The sequence below is a fragment of the Mobula birostris genome, chromosome 15 (assembly GCF_030028105.1).
Source record: "Mobula birostris isolate sMobBir1 chromosome 15, sMobBir1.hap1, whole genome shotgun sequence".
Lineage (NCBI taxonomy): Eukaryota > Metazoa > Chordata > Chondrichthyes > Myliobatiformes > Myliobatidae > Mobula > Mobula birostris.
Genome location: NC_092384.1, coordinates 9,874,063 through 9,892,528, shown reverse-complemented (window position 1 = coordinate 9,892,528; position 18,466 = coordinate 9,874,063). Strand labels below are relative to the sequence as shown.

Below are 18,466 nucleotides of genomic sequence, written 5' to 3'. Positions count from 1 at the left end.
GCCCAGTCCCTGTACACCTCCATCCCCCACCATGAAGTCCTCAAAGCTCTCTGTTTCTTTCTGAACACCAGAGCCAACCAGTTCCCCTTCACCACCACACTCCTCTGTCCTGCGGAACTTGTCTTCATTCTTAATAATTTCTCGTTTGGCTCCTCCCACATCCTTCAAACAAAAGGTGTAGCTATGGGCACTCGCATGGGTCCCAGCTATGCCTGCTTTTTTGTTAGCTATGAGGAACATTCTATGTTTAAACCTACACTGGTGGCTCTCCCCCACTTTTCCTGCGCTACACCGATGACTGCATTGGTGCTACTTCCTGGACCCATGCGGAACGTTGATTTCATCCACTTTGCCTCCAACTTCCACCCTGCTCTCAAGTTCACTGGTCCATTTCCGACACCTCCCTCCCCTTTCTCGATCTCTCTGTCTCTATCTCTGGAGACAGTTTATCCACCATCCTAAAATAAACCCACGGACTCTCACAGCTACCTGAACTATACCTTTTCCCACCTGTTACTTTAAAAACCCTTCCCTCAATTCCTCCATCTCCGCCGCATCTGCTCTCACAATGCGGCTTTTCATTTCACAACGAAGGACATGTCCTTCTTCTTCAAAGAAAGGGACTTCCCTTCCTCCACCATCAACACTGCCCTTAACTGCATCTCTTCCATTTCACCCACTTCTGATTTCAATTCATCCTCCCCCCACCCTACCAGAGATACAGTTCCTCTTGTCCTCACTTAACCACCCCACCAACCTCCACATTCAGCACATAATTCTCCACATCTTCTGCCATCTCCAGTTGGATCCCACCACCAAGCACATGTTCCCACCCCACCCACCTCCCCAGTTTCTGCTTTCCACAGGGATCGCTACCCACATGGCTCCCTTATCCATTCTTCCCTCCCTACTGATCTCCTTCCTGGCACTTACCCTTGCAAGCAGAACAACTGCTACACTTGCCCCTACACCTCCTCCCTCACTACTATTCAGGGTCACAAACAGTCCTTCCAGGTGATGCGACACTTCACCTGTGAGTCTGTTGGAGTCATATACTGTGTCTGGTGTGGCCCCCTGTAGTTTGGTAAGACCCAGCCTAGATTGGGAGACCGCTTCGCTGAGCACCTACACTCTGTCCATTAGAAAAAATGAGATCTCCCAGTGGCCACCCATTTTAATTCCACTTCCCATTCCTGTACCAATATGTCTATCCATGGCTTCCTCCACTCTTGTGATGAGGCCACACTCAGGTTGGAGGAACAACACCTTATATTTCATCTGGGGAGCCTCCAACCTGATGGCATGAACACCAATTTCTCAAACTTCCGGTAATGGACCTTCTCCCATTCGTCACCATCCCTCATCCCCTTTTCCTTCTCTCACCTTATCTCCTTGCCCACCCATCCAATCCCTGTGGTGCTCCTTCCCACCTTTTTTTACTTCCATGGCCTTCTGTCCTCCCTATCAAGCCCCCCCCCCCTCAACTTCTCCAGCCCTGTATCTTCTTCACTAATCAACTTCCCAACTCTTTACTTCCCCTCTCCCACGCCTGGTTTCGCCTATCACTTTGTGTATCTCCCTCCCTTCCCCCCACTTTCTTACTGTGACGTCTCAACATTTTTTCTCCAATGCTGGTGAAGGTTCTCGGCCCAAAATGTCGACTGAACTCTTTTCCATAGATGCTGCCTGGCCTGCTGAATTCCAGCATCTGCGGATTTTCTCTTTGTGATTATATTACAGAATCCTGCAGCAGGTTAACCCAATTTGATTATTTACACCAGCACAATCAAGTGGCAAATATCGTGCACCAAAATTTTGCTGATCCATTATTACAGATAGGACAATCCATAATGACTGCCTGGATATAATATTACAGGATAAACAAGAACAGCTTACTTAATAGATATAGCCATTGCAAACACAAATCACATGAAGAAATCAATCAGTGAAAAACACCAGAAATATGCTGAATTAAAGAGGAGCATCAACAGGGTATCATCCCAAAGTCAGTACACAATAGCACAGAACAATTTGGCTAACATAGCAGTATTTATGTAAATCTCCGTAAAGGCACAATACTAAACACTACCAGAATAGTTCAAAAGTTCCATGCAATTGAGAAATGAGTATGCCAGTACCTCAGGTTTTACCAGCTTGAGCCGAGGAAAAAAACCCAACATAAATAATAACTTTATTTATGAGCACCTTCTATACAGATGATGCAACTGAATAATTCCACAACCTACAGACTCACTTGCAAGGACTCTACACTCATGTTCTCAGTATATATATTTTTTCATTTGCACAATTGCTTTCTTTAGCTACTTGCTTGTCAGACTTTGTTTATGTATAGGTTTTAGCAAGTCCTATTGAATTTCTTTATTTTCATGTAAGTGCCTGCAAGAAAACCAATATCCACATATTATATGGTGACATATATGTACTTTGATAATAAATTTACTTTGAATTTGAAATAATAGAATAATTGTGATAGAATAAGTTGCACGGCTGCAGGAAAGGGGAACAGGACTGATGGGATTTCCTGATAAGAACTAGAATTGGGGTCCTGCTGGCTTCCCTCTGTCCATAATGTGTAGGAAGTCTGGAATCCAGGGATTCATGTGGTTTATTTTTTAGTTAATGCAGACCTGGAACTGATTGCACAGCAAGACAATCAAGTTCCACAAGCGGTTGAATTATAAGTAACTGAGAAAAGCCCTGGTGGTTGCAGGCAAATGTACAGACCAAATGCATACTGAGTAAAAGGCTATTTGACTGGAGGCTGGGACTAGACTTGGAAACTTGAGGATAGACAGTCACTCCTCAAGTTTGGTTAATTGCTGATCAGAATGAACTTTAGTGTGGTTTCCTTTCTCCTGATGACTTAGGCAGGCTGGGTTGACTGCTCCAAGAAGGCACAGACATTCTCCACTGTTGAGCTGTGCTGATTAACCAGTCAATTATCCAATTCCTGGTTTGAGGGCAAGCACCAGCACTAATGTAGTATGCCGCAAATAGCTGTGAAACATGATCATCTGAGTCATCTTGTACGTGGAATACTAATTCAGGCACTTTTGATATTTAGTTTTGTTTTTCTGAGAAACTGGAACTCCCTCCCTCTACACACACACATTCATTCTCATTCTTTCTCTCTCTCTCTCTCTCTCTCTCTCTCTCTCTCTCTCTCTCTCTCTCTCTCTCTCCCCCACCCCCCCCGCCTCCCTCTCTCTCTTCCTCTCCCCTTTAAGGTAGCCCCAGGTTATCTTGAGTGAAAAGTACAATACAGAGAAGCAACGTAACAAATGGAAATTTCTGCTCTGGCAAGGCAGAACAATGTATCATTTCAGTAGCAATCTGGACTAGTGTCAGACTAGAGCCATCTCTGTCCAACCAAGCATGATATCCTTGGCTTAAAGCTGGTGCAGCTATGTTTTCCTCCTGCAAAATCTGCCAGCAGGCACTGGCATTGTACTTAATATCTGATTCAAGTTCTCCTGCATACCATCAGTTCAATAAATAGAGTTTATATTGGATAAATAAAATATGATTGAGGGAGTGCCAGATTCCAGGAGACACTTGTTTGGTGATAGATTTAACTTGCTGTTCATTTTTGCATACTATTGGAACTATATAATTGAGAATAAATATAAAAGGAAAATAAAAGGCGCCACTCTTATCAAAGTTCAATCTCTTTGTGCACAAACAGTTGGAGCTCAATGACCTCCTTCTTCGCCCTCAGACCACCTTGACCGGCCGCCTGGGACCACCAACGGTGGTCGACCAGACGCTCCACACAAGTCCGTCTCCATCTCCTCACCGAACGCCCTCCTCAGGGTCCAACCCCGTTAGCGGACATCACAGCACCTCGTCCATCCTCTGTCTCGCTCTCCCGCCTTCTGCCCCAAAACCCCATGCATACGGTATCTTCAAATACACCAAAACCATAACAACTATCCCAATTAGTTAATAACATATTTCTTATCACACTCTAAACCAAAACAAGCTGCTAGCGCAAACTTTCTTAGCGTTTAACACAACAAAGCCGCATTCCCGAGATTAACATAACAAAGACGCCATTTTAATTAGCCTCCGCAGTAACATAAAAGTCGAAACCCCCTTACACACTTATCTGTGGACCGATCGGAAGTACTTCCAAAGCTTTCAAAAACTAGTGCTTAAACTGCAGAACGCTGCTCCAATTGAGAATAATGGAAACTAAGGTCAATCACAGAGTAAAAAGTCGACATTTTGAGCGGGGACCCTTTATCAAGACTTCTGCTGCAGGGTCTCAGCCCGAAACATCGACTGTTTACCCTTTTCCATTTATGCTGCCTGGCCTGCTGAGTTCCTCAAGTATTTTTTCTGTTTTCCTTAGATTGTGGCGTCAGTTCTGCGATGAAGTGTGTGATGTTATCCACACCGGTTTAGCAGCCTGTTGGTTGAAGGGAACCTGGTGGTGTGGGACCTAAGGCTCCTGTACCTCCTGCCCAATGGTAGTAGCGAGAAGAGAACATGGCCTGGACGGTGGGGGTGATTGATGATGGGCGCTGCTTTCTTGCGGCAGTATTCATTGTAAATGTGCTCAGTAATGCGGAGGGCATTGCCTATGGTGGACTGGGCTGTATCTTACCACTTTTTGTAGACATTTCCATTGCTGGGCATTGGTGTTTCCATCCCGTGGAATATGGTGTGAGTTTTCAAGCTTTTCTGGTATATTCTGCTTTATGGGAGGGGGAAGAAAGAGAAAGTAAAAAATGTGACATTAGTCACATCAAAAATGGATGATCTTATAGAACAGAAGGTGGAGCAAGCTCCTGTCTATGCCTGATATTCTGCTTAATTCCTTTGTAGAGTGTAGATAAATACTGTGAATCTTAAAGCATCAGCTTTCACACACCAGTGTTTAATTGTGGGAATGTTGCAGTAAGTAGGCTGGGTAATTGATTTATTAAAAGGAGATCACAGCAGAGTGACTGCAGCAATATTCCAACTCAACGGTAAAGGGAAACAGTATTTTTATTGAATTTCCCATTACATGATTAGACCTCTAATGAATCTTGTAGCAATTGGGTCATAATCTTCTGCTAATTAAATTTAATCTATTGCTGATAAGGCAGATTAACTGTTTCAATACTGGCATGCCGTATTAGACTTGCTACTGAATCTGCCTGTTCAACAGACTTAGCAATAAGTAACTTAATGGGAAATAATGTGCGAGACAGTGAGCAGTTCAGGTTTTCTGAAGTCTGAGAAATGAGGCCAGAGGGGGAAAATGTTTTCACCTTTGATACCATCAGCTGTACAATCTGTTTGAATTTAGTTAAACACAGCACATAGCACAGTTCAGCAAAGAAAAAGGACATTCAGTTCATCGAGTGCCTGCTGACCCCAATGAAAATTTAAAATGAACATGGTCTATATCCCTTCATTTTCTGGCTATTTGTGTGTCTGTCTAAATGTTTCTTCAAGTCTCTGTGGCTGCGAGCTGTGTAATGTGAGGTTAGACAGTGTTGGCACAGTCTAACTCTCAGTCAGATGGTAAGCAAGATCAATGTGTAGCAATTCATTGGTTTGGGATGGGGGTATATAACACACAGGAAATAAGAACAGAAATAGGCCACGCGCCCCACCGAGCCTGCTCTGCCTTTCAAGATGATCATGGCTGATCTATGCTGACTTAAGATCCTTTTCTGTGCCAGATCCCCATAACCCTGATTTCTCCAATTTTTTTCTCTTCAAGTGCTTCCAGGAATTGTGCAAGTTGGTGGTAGGTGGGTGGTATAAACTAGGCGGTCTGAAGGATCTATTTCCATGCCATATGACTCCGTTGGTAGGAACGTTGATGAACCAAATGTGTTTTCACAACAATCCAGCTGTTTGATGATCATCGTTAGTAATGACTCATTTGTTTCAAACTCTGCAATGCTACATGAATTCATATTGCAGAAGTCGGGATACGTATACATTATATATCTGTATATAAATTGAGATACATTCTATATTGAGTTGGAGTTTAGAGCTAAGCAGGAGAAGTGTTGTGTATTTAATGTTTCAGTAATATTTGAGTAATATTGCAAATATATTGTTTGATTAAGAACTTTCTGTTTAAATAATTCATTGTGGGTTATTTGTAAAAGTACGTGAATTGCGCACACCACCATGTCATATGTGTGCGCCTCACTAAAGTAAAAAACAAAGTAGACCCACATCTCCTGGCTTCACATTTTCTTTCAGTCAGTTTTATGTTTTGGAGTTACAAAACATACTGTAACACTGACCTCAACACCTTTTTGGCTAGGGAGGGTGAAAGAATCAGGCCCAGGGAGACCCTTAAGCTTGCATTGTACAACATGTATTCACAGAGCATGGCAGTCTTTCAATGCAGGGCTATAATTTTGATGGTGTGTACAAGTGGGAGAAAAGAGGAACGTACAGCTGAGGATAACTAGCCTATTGTGTCATAGAGATAATTATAGTAAGTGCTCTTGCTTTAACACATTGTCTCATGCCCATTAAATCTTCAGTAAGTTAAACCTCAGTTAAGCTAATGCATTGAATTACATTGAGTGCAGAAGATCTTGTTCTGGCTTGCCAGCCAACATTTCATTCACGAGTATTTCTTTGCTAATAAAGGGCTACTCTTTTATCAATTTTTTTCTCTTATAGTTGAACAAATTAGGCTGTTGTTTGATTAATAGGACCAGTTTTGCTTACCTTACCTTTGACCTTCTCGCTGTACAAGTATCTTAGGTAGCAGTTTCCTTAACAGTAAAGCAAAAAAGAATTAACACCTTTCACTGCCTTAAAGATGTAAAGAGATTTGACCTGTCATCACTGTTTTAATGTTCCAGTTTTGGTGTAGCTTGATCCTGCACGCAACAGGACAGGAATCCACTTTGATGATAGTGCTTGAGGTGATGTTGCCCAGGATATAGGGAGGAATTTCTCTCCTCTTTATTGAGGAGTACTGGAGGTCTATAACTCAGCCCAGAGGGCCTTGGATTCCTGGGGCAAATAGCCGGTCTTATCCACCGGTTATAACTGCCACTCCTGGTGATTGCAAGCTGTTCTACCCAAACAGGTATCATGTCACCTTCTGCGCACTGCAGAGCCAAAGTGCCAGCCTTCCGTTTCACTGCATGCAAAGTGTCTCTCCACAGCATGCAGTTTTCCACTATCAATTTCCTATTGTCTGGGAATGCTTCTTTGAACTACTCATCCCTTCATTAGATTAGATTAGACTCAACTTTATTGTCATTGTGCCGAGTACAGATACAAACCCAATGAAATGCATTTAGCATCTGACCAGAAATGCAAAGAATAGTGTTATTTACAAAATAACTGCGAATAAAAAGTGCTACAGCACGCAAATATAAAAGTACTGAGACAGTACAATACAGATGCAATACTGCTTAGCGCTGTGATGAGAGGTTCAGCAATGTCACAACCTCAAGGAAGAAGCTCTTCCTGTGCCTGCTAGTGTGGGAGCGGAGGCTCCTGTAGCGCCTACTAGATGGGAGGAGAGTAAAAGTCCATTTTTAGGGTGAGATGCATGCGTGATAATGCTTTTCGCCCTGCCCAGGCAGCGTTTATGGTAGATGTTCTCAATGGTGGGCAATTGGGTGCTGATAATCCACTTATATGGATATGGTTCTCCAGTGTTAATGTCCCATGAATGGGAATTCCTGCATTAGGATATTCATTTCCCTCCCCATTGGATGCATTTTTACAGTGATAACTTCCCAGTACCATGCCATTCCACTGCCCAACACATCCGCCAACTCCAAACTGGCTAGAATGACCAAAATACTTTTTATTTTCATTTATCCAGCACTGACTTAATGCTCAGCTTGAAAATGGGAAAAGTGATTAATTAGATGTTTAAAGCAAACATGTACCACCATTTCCGGTAGCTCTGCGATCCATCACAGGTGTGACTATTGCTGCTGGGCATTTGACGACCAACAAGTTAAGGCAGGGCATCTCCATCTGTAAGGGACAGAGCCAGCCACTTCTGGCTGGAAAGCCGCACTGATCCTGGCCGATTATCTGCTGCTAGTTTCCCAATCGGAGGGGTGTGTCCAGCCAGAAGCAGCACTTAAACAAAAGGTACTGCATAAATCATAGAGGAGAGAAGTATCATAAAGAAAAGAGTGTTGAATGAACAATAAACTGAGATAGAAGTAATGAGGCACTTGATATTAGCATGTTAAACTTATCTTCAGTAAATGACATAAGGAGGAGAGGGTTACTTGTGTAAAGATGCTTGCTTTTGTAACTTCCACTTCAACAACAAAAGGGAAAGAAAGATTAACGAAGACACAAGAGGTACTGCAGATGCTGGAAATCTAGAGCAATACACACAATGAGCTGGAGGAGCTCAGCAGGTCAGGCAGCATCTACACTATGGATGGGATTAAACAGTCAACTTCACGGGCCAAGACTTTCAGCAGGAAAGGTTAACTTTATTTGTCACATCGAAATATACAGTGAAAAGTATTGTTTGTGTCAAATCAAATCAGCGAGGATTGTGGTAGGCAGCCTGCAAGTGTCACCAAGCTTCCTGTGCTAACATAACATGCCCACGACTCACTAACCCTCACTGTATATCTTTGGAATGTGGGAGGAAACCGGAGCGCCTGGAGAAAATCCACGTGGTCACAGGGAGAACTTGCAAACGCCCTACAGACAGTGGTGGGTCTTACAGCTGACGTGCTGTAAAGCATTGCATTAACCACTATGTTCCTGTGCCGCCCCACAATGTCAGTGCCCTGTTGAAACCCTTGCTATCTCAAGATTGACTTGGACCACTACCCTCCAGGATAGTGGCATCCTGTCTTACACCCTCTGTAACCATTATTTGGTCCAAAGTTCAGCTTCCCATGTCCCAATTTGTACTTGACACTGTCTGCTGGCTCACTAGCACTTTAGTTTTGAAGTTCTATTGTTTGCATCCATCTCCTTTTCTATTCTTAACTCAAGTGCCCCATCTTTGTCACCTCCTACGACCAAATTCTGTCCTTTTTAGAATGTTTGCTTTCCTTTTCTGGACAGTTTTACTATGTTGTTGACTCCCTTGCTGATCAGGCCCTCAGCTGCCTTGGGTAGGAAGGAGGCTGGAGGGGGAGGAGCAGGGAGAACTACACGGAGGATTATAAAGGGGCATTGATAAGATGAGTGGTCATATCTTTTTCCCAGGGTAAGATAATCTAAAACTAGAGGCTAAGGTGGGAAGAGAAACATTTAAAGGGGATTTGAGGGGCAATGTATTCACACAGAGGATGCTGACAAAGGCAGGTGCAATTATGTTTAAAACTCATTTGGGAGAAATACATGAATAGGAAAGATTTAAGAGGATAAAGGCCAAAAGATGGGACAAGTTCAGAAGGCATCTTAATCAGCATGGATGAGTTGTGTTGAATACCTTTTTTCATGCTGTATAACTTTATGAATCTATAGATAATCCAACAGGATTGTACCCAGAATGATAAATTTAGATCCGGAGAGCTGCTGGCATCCGTTAGTCTCGCGAGACCATGGAACTGCGCCTGGAAAGTCTTGCTATGTCCTCTCCAGGGCGCAGGCATGGGTAAGGTTGTATGGAAGACTGGCAGTTGCCCATGCAGCAAGTCTCCCCTCTCCACGACACCGATGTTGTCCAAGGGAAGGGCAAGGGCCGATACAGTTTGGCACCGGTGTCGTCGCAGGAGTTACCAGAACGAGGTTGAAGGCAACATCGGACTGCCTTAGGGACTCCAGCTCCGGATTTGTCCTCAGGGTTTTCTCCCGAAGCCTTTCCCATGAGTGGGTATGGCCACGAGGCAGCGCGAGTTTGAAATCAGAGTTTTCCCTCTCTTAGATGGACTGCGATCCCAGGCTGACGAGCTCCATCTACCCGAAAGATTTGGAGAGGAGGATGTCAATAAAGGGCAGAATGTACAGGGTAGATGCTGACCTCTCCTCCTAAGAAGGACAGGTAAAAATTGGAGATGTGTTCTCAGGTTTGAATCTAAACCAATCAAAAGCAGGTCCAGATGATAGATCTTCATCCAGTTGGAATGACCTTTCCACCAGCAAGGCAAATCAGGATACGTATTTTCTGTGGACAGATGCTTAAGGGAGGGTGTGTCAAGGAATGAAAGTCAAACAAGAGAAACTACACGTGTGATCAATACCAATGAAGCAAAGGAGCATGTTCAATGGGCAGAACAGCATTTGACAAGACACACAAAGCACTGTCATTATAGTAGTAAACAAAGGTGACAATATGGTGACCTTTAATTCCAAGATTACAGTGCAGACTATTTGCGAGTTCAGTGATTATTTGCTGCAGACTACCAATCCAGGCTTCACAATTTTTCTGATTTGAATATAGAACATAGAACATTACTAGCTCCTTGGCCCACGATGTGCCAACCTTTAACCTACTCTAAGATCAATCTAATCCTTCCCACCTAAAAGAGTGCTTCTCTTTTCTTTGTAATAGCATAGAATAATCAATTTTTCTTTTCATCTTGCTGTTGAGGATGGAAGTGATGCAAATGGTGGGATTGAAATAAAAGGTGTATTCTATCTAACTAGCCCAAATCCGAACAAAAATAGAGAGCCAGTAGTCCACCTGCTCTTGTATTTCTGTTGCTTAGTTAACTTATGTCATCCCTTCTGAAATATTGTTTGCATGACATATAATGTTAGTGAAAAGCAAAAGAAAATTCTAGATTCTGGAAATAGAACCCAGAACAATACAGTACAGGCCCATCAGCCCATTGTGTCTGTGCTGACCATTGTGACAAATTAAACTAATTCTATCTGCCTGCACATTGTTTATATCCCTCCATTTCTGTCTGTAATGAGTCTGTCTACGTACAATCTGAAATAAAAGCAGTTCTGAAAATATTCAGCAAATCAGTCAGCATGTGTGGAGAGCAAAGCAGAGTAAATGTCTCAGTGTTAGAAATGATGATAGCTTAAAAACCTACAATGTGACCTCTGTTTCTCTCTCCATTGATGCTGCCTCACCTGCTGAGTATTCCCAGCAATCCTCTGTTTTTATTGCTCTGGAGAGCAATGCTGGATTCCATGCCCCTCTCATCTGATGCAACCCTTAGCAACCTGAGCTGAGAGTGGAGGCATGTCAGACTGCAGAAAGACTCAAGGACGACATTTCCCAACATATCCAATTGGCCGAGAATTCCAGTGATCTTTGTCAAAGATGTGGGACTGGGCTGTGATGACAGTGATCACCAGCTCTGTTTTTCAGTTGACCACAGTCTCATCTCTCTGGAGTACACTTCTTACAAACTAGCTTAGGGAAATTTTGGCTCAAGAAAGCAGCAAATGCCTATATTTAAGAAAAAATGTGGTCACCTTTGTCATGGGTAATTTACAAGTTCACCTGCTCTGTGTCGCCAATCCTATGTAGATCTGATGGGCTGCTCCTCAGTCTCACCAGTTTGTAATTTACAAGTTTACCTGCTCTGTGTGGCCAATCCTATGTAGATCTGATGGACTGCTCCTCAGTCTCACCAGTTTCTCCAGTGGCTAGTTGCTTGCACAACAGCCATTTCTCTGTCCATCCTCATCCCTGACCAAGAATTGTGACAATCTCTTTCTGGCATTCCCTTACTTAATCCAGTTTGATTGAGCCCTTATACGGCATTGGTCAAACTGCACTTGGAGTATTGTGAGCATTTCTGAGCATCTTCTCTAAGAAATGATGTGCTAGCAGTGGAGAGGGTCCAGAGGAGGTTCATGAGAATGATCCTGGGAATGAAAGGGTTAATGTATGAGGAGTGTTTGATGTCTCCAGGATCTCATTGAAACCTATAAAATATTGAAAGGCTTAGATAGAGTGGATGTGGAAAAGATGTTTCCAATACTGGGAGAGTCTAGGACCGGGGAGCACAGACTCAGAATACAAGGATATCCCTTTAAAACAGAGATGTGGAGGAATTTCTTTAGCCAGAGGGTGGTGAATCTGTCGATTTCATTGCCACAGACAGCTGTGGATGCTGAGTCATTGAGTATATTTAAAGCGGGAATTGATGGGTTCTTGATTAGTAAGGGAGAAGGCAGGAAAATGGGGTTAAGAGGGATAATAAATCAGCCAAGATCAAATGGTGGACCAGGCTCGATGGGCCAAATGGCCTAATTCTGCACCTTTTGCCTTATGCTCTGAAGGTCTGGAGTTCTGGTATGGCATCTACAATGAGTCAGCAGAGCAGTGGGCAGTGCCATCCATCCATTTGATGAAGGCGTGAGTGATGCCTCAGGATTTCTAAGGGAAAATGCTGCTCTCTCTGTCACCCCATTCCTAAGCTAAATGAGCGTTTGTCCATGGTCACCAGAAAAAATAATGAAACTTTGCTACTGGCTGCTCACGCCACTCTCTACTGAAAAGGTAAACATTGATTTATACTTTTGCAGGTTCCTTCTAAAGGAAAATGACAAGTAAGTCAGTGACCAGTAATGTGACCAATAAAAATGACCCCAAGTCCATCAACTCCAGAGTCTTCATTGGTAACCTAAACACAGCCGTTGTGAAGAAAGCAGATGTGGAGGCCATCTTTGGGAAGTACGGCAAGATAGTTGGGTGCTCTGTGCACAAAGGATACGCTTTTGTGCAGTACGTGTTCGAACGGAATGCCAGAGCAGCGGTGGCAGGGGAGCACAACAGGATAGTGGCTGGGCAGCCATTGGGTAAGTAGCAACACAAAGCTTCATGCAAGGAGGGGAATTACAGAGAGCTTATTCACGTCAAAGTGTCCAGTCTTGTACGTTTAGATTGCATTCTGTTGTCTGGAATGAATGGTGATTGAATGTGATTTGAAATTGGATTAACATTAAATTCTTGCTTCAAGATCACCTCAGGCTGTTTGGCCTGCTTTGAACATGCTCAACTTTCCCTAAAATTCTCCCTGTATTAAGTGCAAATGCTGCTTTAGAGTTGAGTTTGGTATAAACACATGAAATATGTATGTTGTGGCTTCAACATTAGTTGCTACGATTGTATACTGGTGATGAGATGATTGCAGAACCAAATCCTCACGTGAACTGAAGAGTTCAAAGATGTTGTCAAAAGCAACCTTATTGAAATAGTTTCTTGTTCGCAGGCTTTCAGAGAAAAATATGTAAAATCTCTTCTGCAAGCCATCTTGTTCGAGAACATATTCCCAGCTGATGTTGCAGCCCCTGATTATTTCCTTTTTTCACTGCTGGTCAGCATATTAATTTGTGACCACAAAAGTGCTGTACATTCTGAGAACAAAGGAGTTAATTAGGGCTCAGGAGAAACACATTAGTCATCATAGTTATCCATTAGAAAAACGGGTCTACCACAACACCTGAAGAAACAATTCTATTGGGACTTGACTCTGGATAGCTTGCTCTGGTGAAGTACACACTCACTGAATATTCATTAATACTATCAACAACATAGAAAGATTGGCAACTTTGTAGCCTGAAGCAGCTAGTCAGAGAAGTTCTTCATGATTGGTATGAGGGTGGATTGAATAAATGTATTTCTCAGTGTTGCTAATGGCATAAAGTGCTAATGGATTATGTTTTGAATGAATGCATACATTGAGTGTCCTGGATAGATCTAGCGGTCTGCCATTCCAGAGAATTTATTGCTTAATACATGTGTGTATATTGGTGATCATGCAGGTGTAAGTTGTTCTATGGAAGAGAATAAAGGGTCAAGACCCAGTGAACAGAGAACAAGAAAAGGTGTAAATGTAAATGTGATGCCAAATGGTATGTTGAAAAAATTGAAGGGGTTAAATGTGCTGGATCAGGGTGTAGAATTGTTATTTTTTTTGTATTTTAACTTTCCCATGCCTGCTTGTATTTTATATTATCACCTATACTGCATACATGTAAATATACAGTGAATTTTCCTCCAGTTATAGTTCCCTCTTTACTTTTGTAGAAACATCTTAGTTTTCAGCTGCAAATGTCAGACTAATTGAATCTGGTTATTTTATAGGTTAATTATTTATTATCACTAAAATTCTGTAATTTCTAGTCTGAGCATAAGATGACCATGACTGCTTTTTCCATTTTTCTTTCTTTGTTCTCTCAGCTCGTCTTTCTTTGTTCATTCTTTGTTCTTGTGACACTTAATGGACTTGCAAGAAATAGGCTTTATGCCTCTGTCTTCTCATCCGAAGAACCTTTGGGTGGCAAAAGCATGAGGATACAATAGGTGTCACTAAGAAAATCACAGGGCAAAGCTCATAACTGAGTTGTTAGTCATAGTAAGACACTGGGATTTTTAGCTCATGTGGTAGAAACTGGGTCTATCTCAAAGTGAAAATCATTGAAACTGCAGATGCTGGAAATCTGAAGTACAACCACAATCTGAAGTAGCACCCGTGGAGAAAGAAAAACAGTTAATGTTGCATGTCAAGGACACTTTAACAGAAGTGCTTCAGACCAAACCATCCTTATTCAGACAGAAACATTGACCTTTTTTCTTTCCTCCAATGCTGACTCACCTGAATCAGAATCAGGTTTATTATCACCGGCATGTGACGTGGAATTTGTTAACTTGGCAGCAGCAGTTCAATGCAATACATAATCTAGCAGAGAAAAAGCAATAATAAATAAAATAATAATAATAAATAAATAAATGATTCCAGCAATTTTCTGGTTTTATGATGTGGGTCTGTCTACTTGAATTCACTGCATATTTCCAGCAGTGAGCCAAAGCTTTTCCCACTGTTTGTGCTTAGTCCTCTGGAAGTCTTGGCCAGAGCTACCCTGAATAGCATAGGACAGTTACTGTTCTTAGGCACAGCCAAAAAAGCACAGCCACAGGATATAGTGGCTGCCCTCTACTAGTGAAAACACATAATAGCAGGAAGTGAATATGGCTACAAAGCAGCAACATGTACTCCATACACTAGTGCAGGGCTACTTGTTAGTGAATTAGTCATTGAAGTTATTCTTTTATTACCACTGGGATAAAAGAAGAAGAATTTGCTTTTCACGCAAACAACACACAACATTCTTCAGTTGGTCAAGCAGTATCTATGAAGTTGATGCTGGTGTTGTCGCAAGGCTTTAAACTTTCTAAACTTTATAAGAGGTGCAGGGAGATGGATGGGAGTGAGCAAAGGAGGGGATGAAAGTAGTATGGCAGCAGAATTAGGCAAATCAGCTCATCTGGTCTGCTCTGCTATTCCATCATGGCTGATTCATTTTCCCTCTCAATCCCATTCCACTGCCTTCTTCCCGTAACCTTTGGCAACCATGCTAATCAAGAACCTATTAATCTCGGCTTTAAATATATCCAGTGACTTGGCCTTCACAGCTGCATGTGGCAATAAATTCCACAGATTCACCTTCCTCTGGGTAAAGAAATTCCTCCTCATCCCTGTTTTAAACGGACATTGAATTCTGAGGTTGTGCCCTCTGATCCTAGACTCCTCCAACTATTGGAAGCATCCTCCCTATGTCCACTCTATCTCATTCATTTGTTATAGAAACATAGAAAATAGGTGCAGGAGTAGGCCATTCGGCCCTTCGAGCCTGCACCGCCATTCAGTATGATCATGGCTGATCATCCAATTCAGAATCCTGTACCAGCCTTCCCTCCATAACCCCTGATCTCTTTAGCCACAAGGGCCATATCTAACTCCCTCTTAAATATAGCCAATGAACTGGCCTCAACTGTTTCCTGTGGCAGAGAATTCCACAGATTCATCACTCTCGTGAAGAAGTTTTTCTTAATCTCGGTCCTAAAAGGCTTCCCATTTATCCTCAATCTGTGACCCCTCGCTCTGGACTTCCCCAACATTGGGAACAATCTTCCTGCATCTAGCCTGTCCAATCCCTTTAGGATTTTATATGTTTCAATAAGATCCCCCCTCAATCTTCTAAATTCCAACGAGTATAAGCTTAGTCGATCCAGTCTTTCATCATATGAAAGTCCTGCCATCCCAGGAATCAATCTGGTGAACCTTATTTGTACTCCCTCTATGGCAAGGATGTCTTTCCTCAGATTAGGGGACCAAAACTGCACACAATACTCCAGGTGTGGTCTCACCAAGGCCTTGTACAACTGCAGTAGTACCTCCCTGTTCCTGTACTCAAATCCTCTTGCTATGAATGCCAGCATACCATTTGCCTTTTTCACCGTCTGCTGTACCTGCATGCCCACTTTCAATGACTGGTGTATAATGACACCCAGGTCTCGTTGCACCTCCCCTTTTCCTAATCGGCCACCATTCAGATAATAATCTGTTTTCCTGTTTTTGCTACCAAAGTGAATAACCTCACACTTATGCACATTAAATTGCATCTGCCATGAATTTGCCCACTCACCTAACCTATCCAAGTCACCCTGCATCCTCTTAGCATCCTCCTCACAGCTAACACTTTGCCGTGTCATATGACGTAGGTGATCACAGTCTTTCCATGACCATGATAGCTCCAGGCAAACTTTTTTTACAGAAATAGTTTGCTATTTTCTTCTTCTAGGCAGTGTCTTTACAAGAAGGGTGACCCCAGCCATTATCGATGCTCTTCAGAGATTGTCTGCCTGGTGTCAGTATTCACATAACCAGGACTTGTAACATGCACCAGCTGCTCATACGACTATTCACCACCTACTCCCATGCCCTCGTGTGACTGATCAGGGGGCTAAGCAGGTACTATACTTTGCCCAAGGGTGACCTGCAGGCTGGCCAAGGGTGACCTCACACCTCCTTTGGTAGAGATGTATCTCCATCCCACCTCACACCACTCAATCTAGGCCTTTCAATACACCTTTTAATCATCGTAAATGATCTGCAGTTGTTCACCCAAGAGGTTAGAAGACTGGGAGGGGATCTTATTGAAACCTATCGAATATTGAAAGGCTACTCTATCCAGGCCTTCCAATAGTCTATATTCAGTGACTATAATTTTAATGCAGTTCAGGAAGTACATAGAGTACATACCCTAACCTTAGTTTTTGTTTATTTTTCAAGAAGGGGAGATGTAGTGGAAGTTAATAGGTTATTCCTCTGCCGCTCAGTTAGCCAGTCCCACATGGGAGGAGTTCACATCCTGTACAAGCAGAGTTATCAATAACTTTCATCTGAGTATCTTGCATGCTACCTTCCTGGTGTGCTCTGAACTATCCCTTCATGATGAACACACTAGACAGGGATTGGGGAAGCTGATAGGAGGGCTATCAGTAAGGTGACAAAGGGATAGGAGTGGACTGGGGAAAGGCAGGGATTGGACTGTTCAAGGGAGGATCGTGGTTGATAGGCCCAGGAGGGATAGGATTGGAGTGGGAGGGAGCAGGAAGCAGCACGGTTGTGGATTGTGGAGATAATGGGAATTGTAGTAGGTCGAGAGATGGATGGGAGTGAGCAAAGGAGGGGGTGAGAGTAGGATGTGGAAGGGGGAAAGAGAGGGGTGATGGGGAAAAGCAGGGAGAAGGTACAAGTGTGTTGAGGAGGGAGTGGTGGTGGGCCCAGGAGGTGTGTGCCAGGGATGGGAATAGGGAAGGAGGAGTGGGTGACTTCCATAGGAATCAGATAGGAGTGGGAATGGGTCAAGGAGGAGTAGGACTGGGTCAGGAAAGAGATGGGAATGTTCACAGAGCATTCTGCTCATTGGAAGAAGCCCACAGTCCTGGGGAAAATTATTTGGAAAACTGAAGAGTGAGAGATTTGGGAATTTGAAAGGTGGCATCCAGAGGTGTAACTTTATGCAAAAAGGTATGTTTCATAATATACTAAAGCAAAAAAAGAACTTTATTTATCGTATGTATATCAAAACATACAGTGAAATGCTTCATTTCTGTCAAAGGAAATCAGTGAGGATTGTGCTGGACAGCCTCACAAGTGCTGCCACACTTCTGGCACTAACACAGTAAGGCTACAATTTACTAACCCAAGCTATCTGGGTCTGGACCATGGCAGGAAACAGGAGCACCTTTGGTAACCTCGCAGTCATGTGGAGTGCATACAAACTCCTTACAGACAGTGTGGTATTCAAACCCTGGTCTTACAACTGGCACCCTAGATTGTTACAGTAAGCATGCTGTTACCCTGCCACCCATAAAAGTGTAGTTTAGTTTGGTTTAGTGTAGTCTGCTTGATACAGTTTAGTTTTGTCTGCCCGAGAAATGAGCAAATTTTAAGTTGCGGCGGTGTGGGGGGGGGGGCAGTGGTTGGTGATGGGGGTGTGGTTGAGGTTCGTTTGAGGTCTCCACACATTAGGATCTTTGGTTCTGTTGGTTGGGTTGGTAAAGTGTGACACAATGTTAGGTAATAACAAAAGAAAGTCAAATGTGAGTTTACAAGTATTTCTACACATAGCAGGTGGATGAAATCAAGGTGTTTCAGTTTTAATCATTGTGGAAAGTTATGTCACTTTAATCTGAAAAACTTAGATAGTCCTTTTTAAAAAAAAAGTATAGAGAGTTTTTGAGTCTGTAAATGAGGTAATTATAGTTGATATGATA

The 18,466-nt window shown here is 42.9% G+C and overlaps 1 protein-coding gene across 3 annotated transcripts in view; it reads left to right on the top strand.

The window, feature by feature from the left end:
• The window catches only part of LOC140210390 (RNA-binding Raly-like protein), a 1,435,753-nt gene that overhangs the window by 611,181 nt on the left and 806,106 nt on the right, over positions 1-18,466 (top strand). For all 3 annotated transcript variants that reach the window (XM_072279313.1, XM_072279310.1, XM_072279311.1), the window contains exon 3: positions 12,427-12,699. In XM_072279313.1, the coding sequence (XP_072135414.1) occupies positions 12,444-12,699 (256 nt within the window). In that variant the 5' untranslated portion in view covers positions 12,427-12,443. The remainder of the gene's footprint in view (positions 1-12,426; positions 12,700-18,466) is intronic.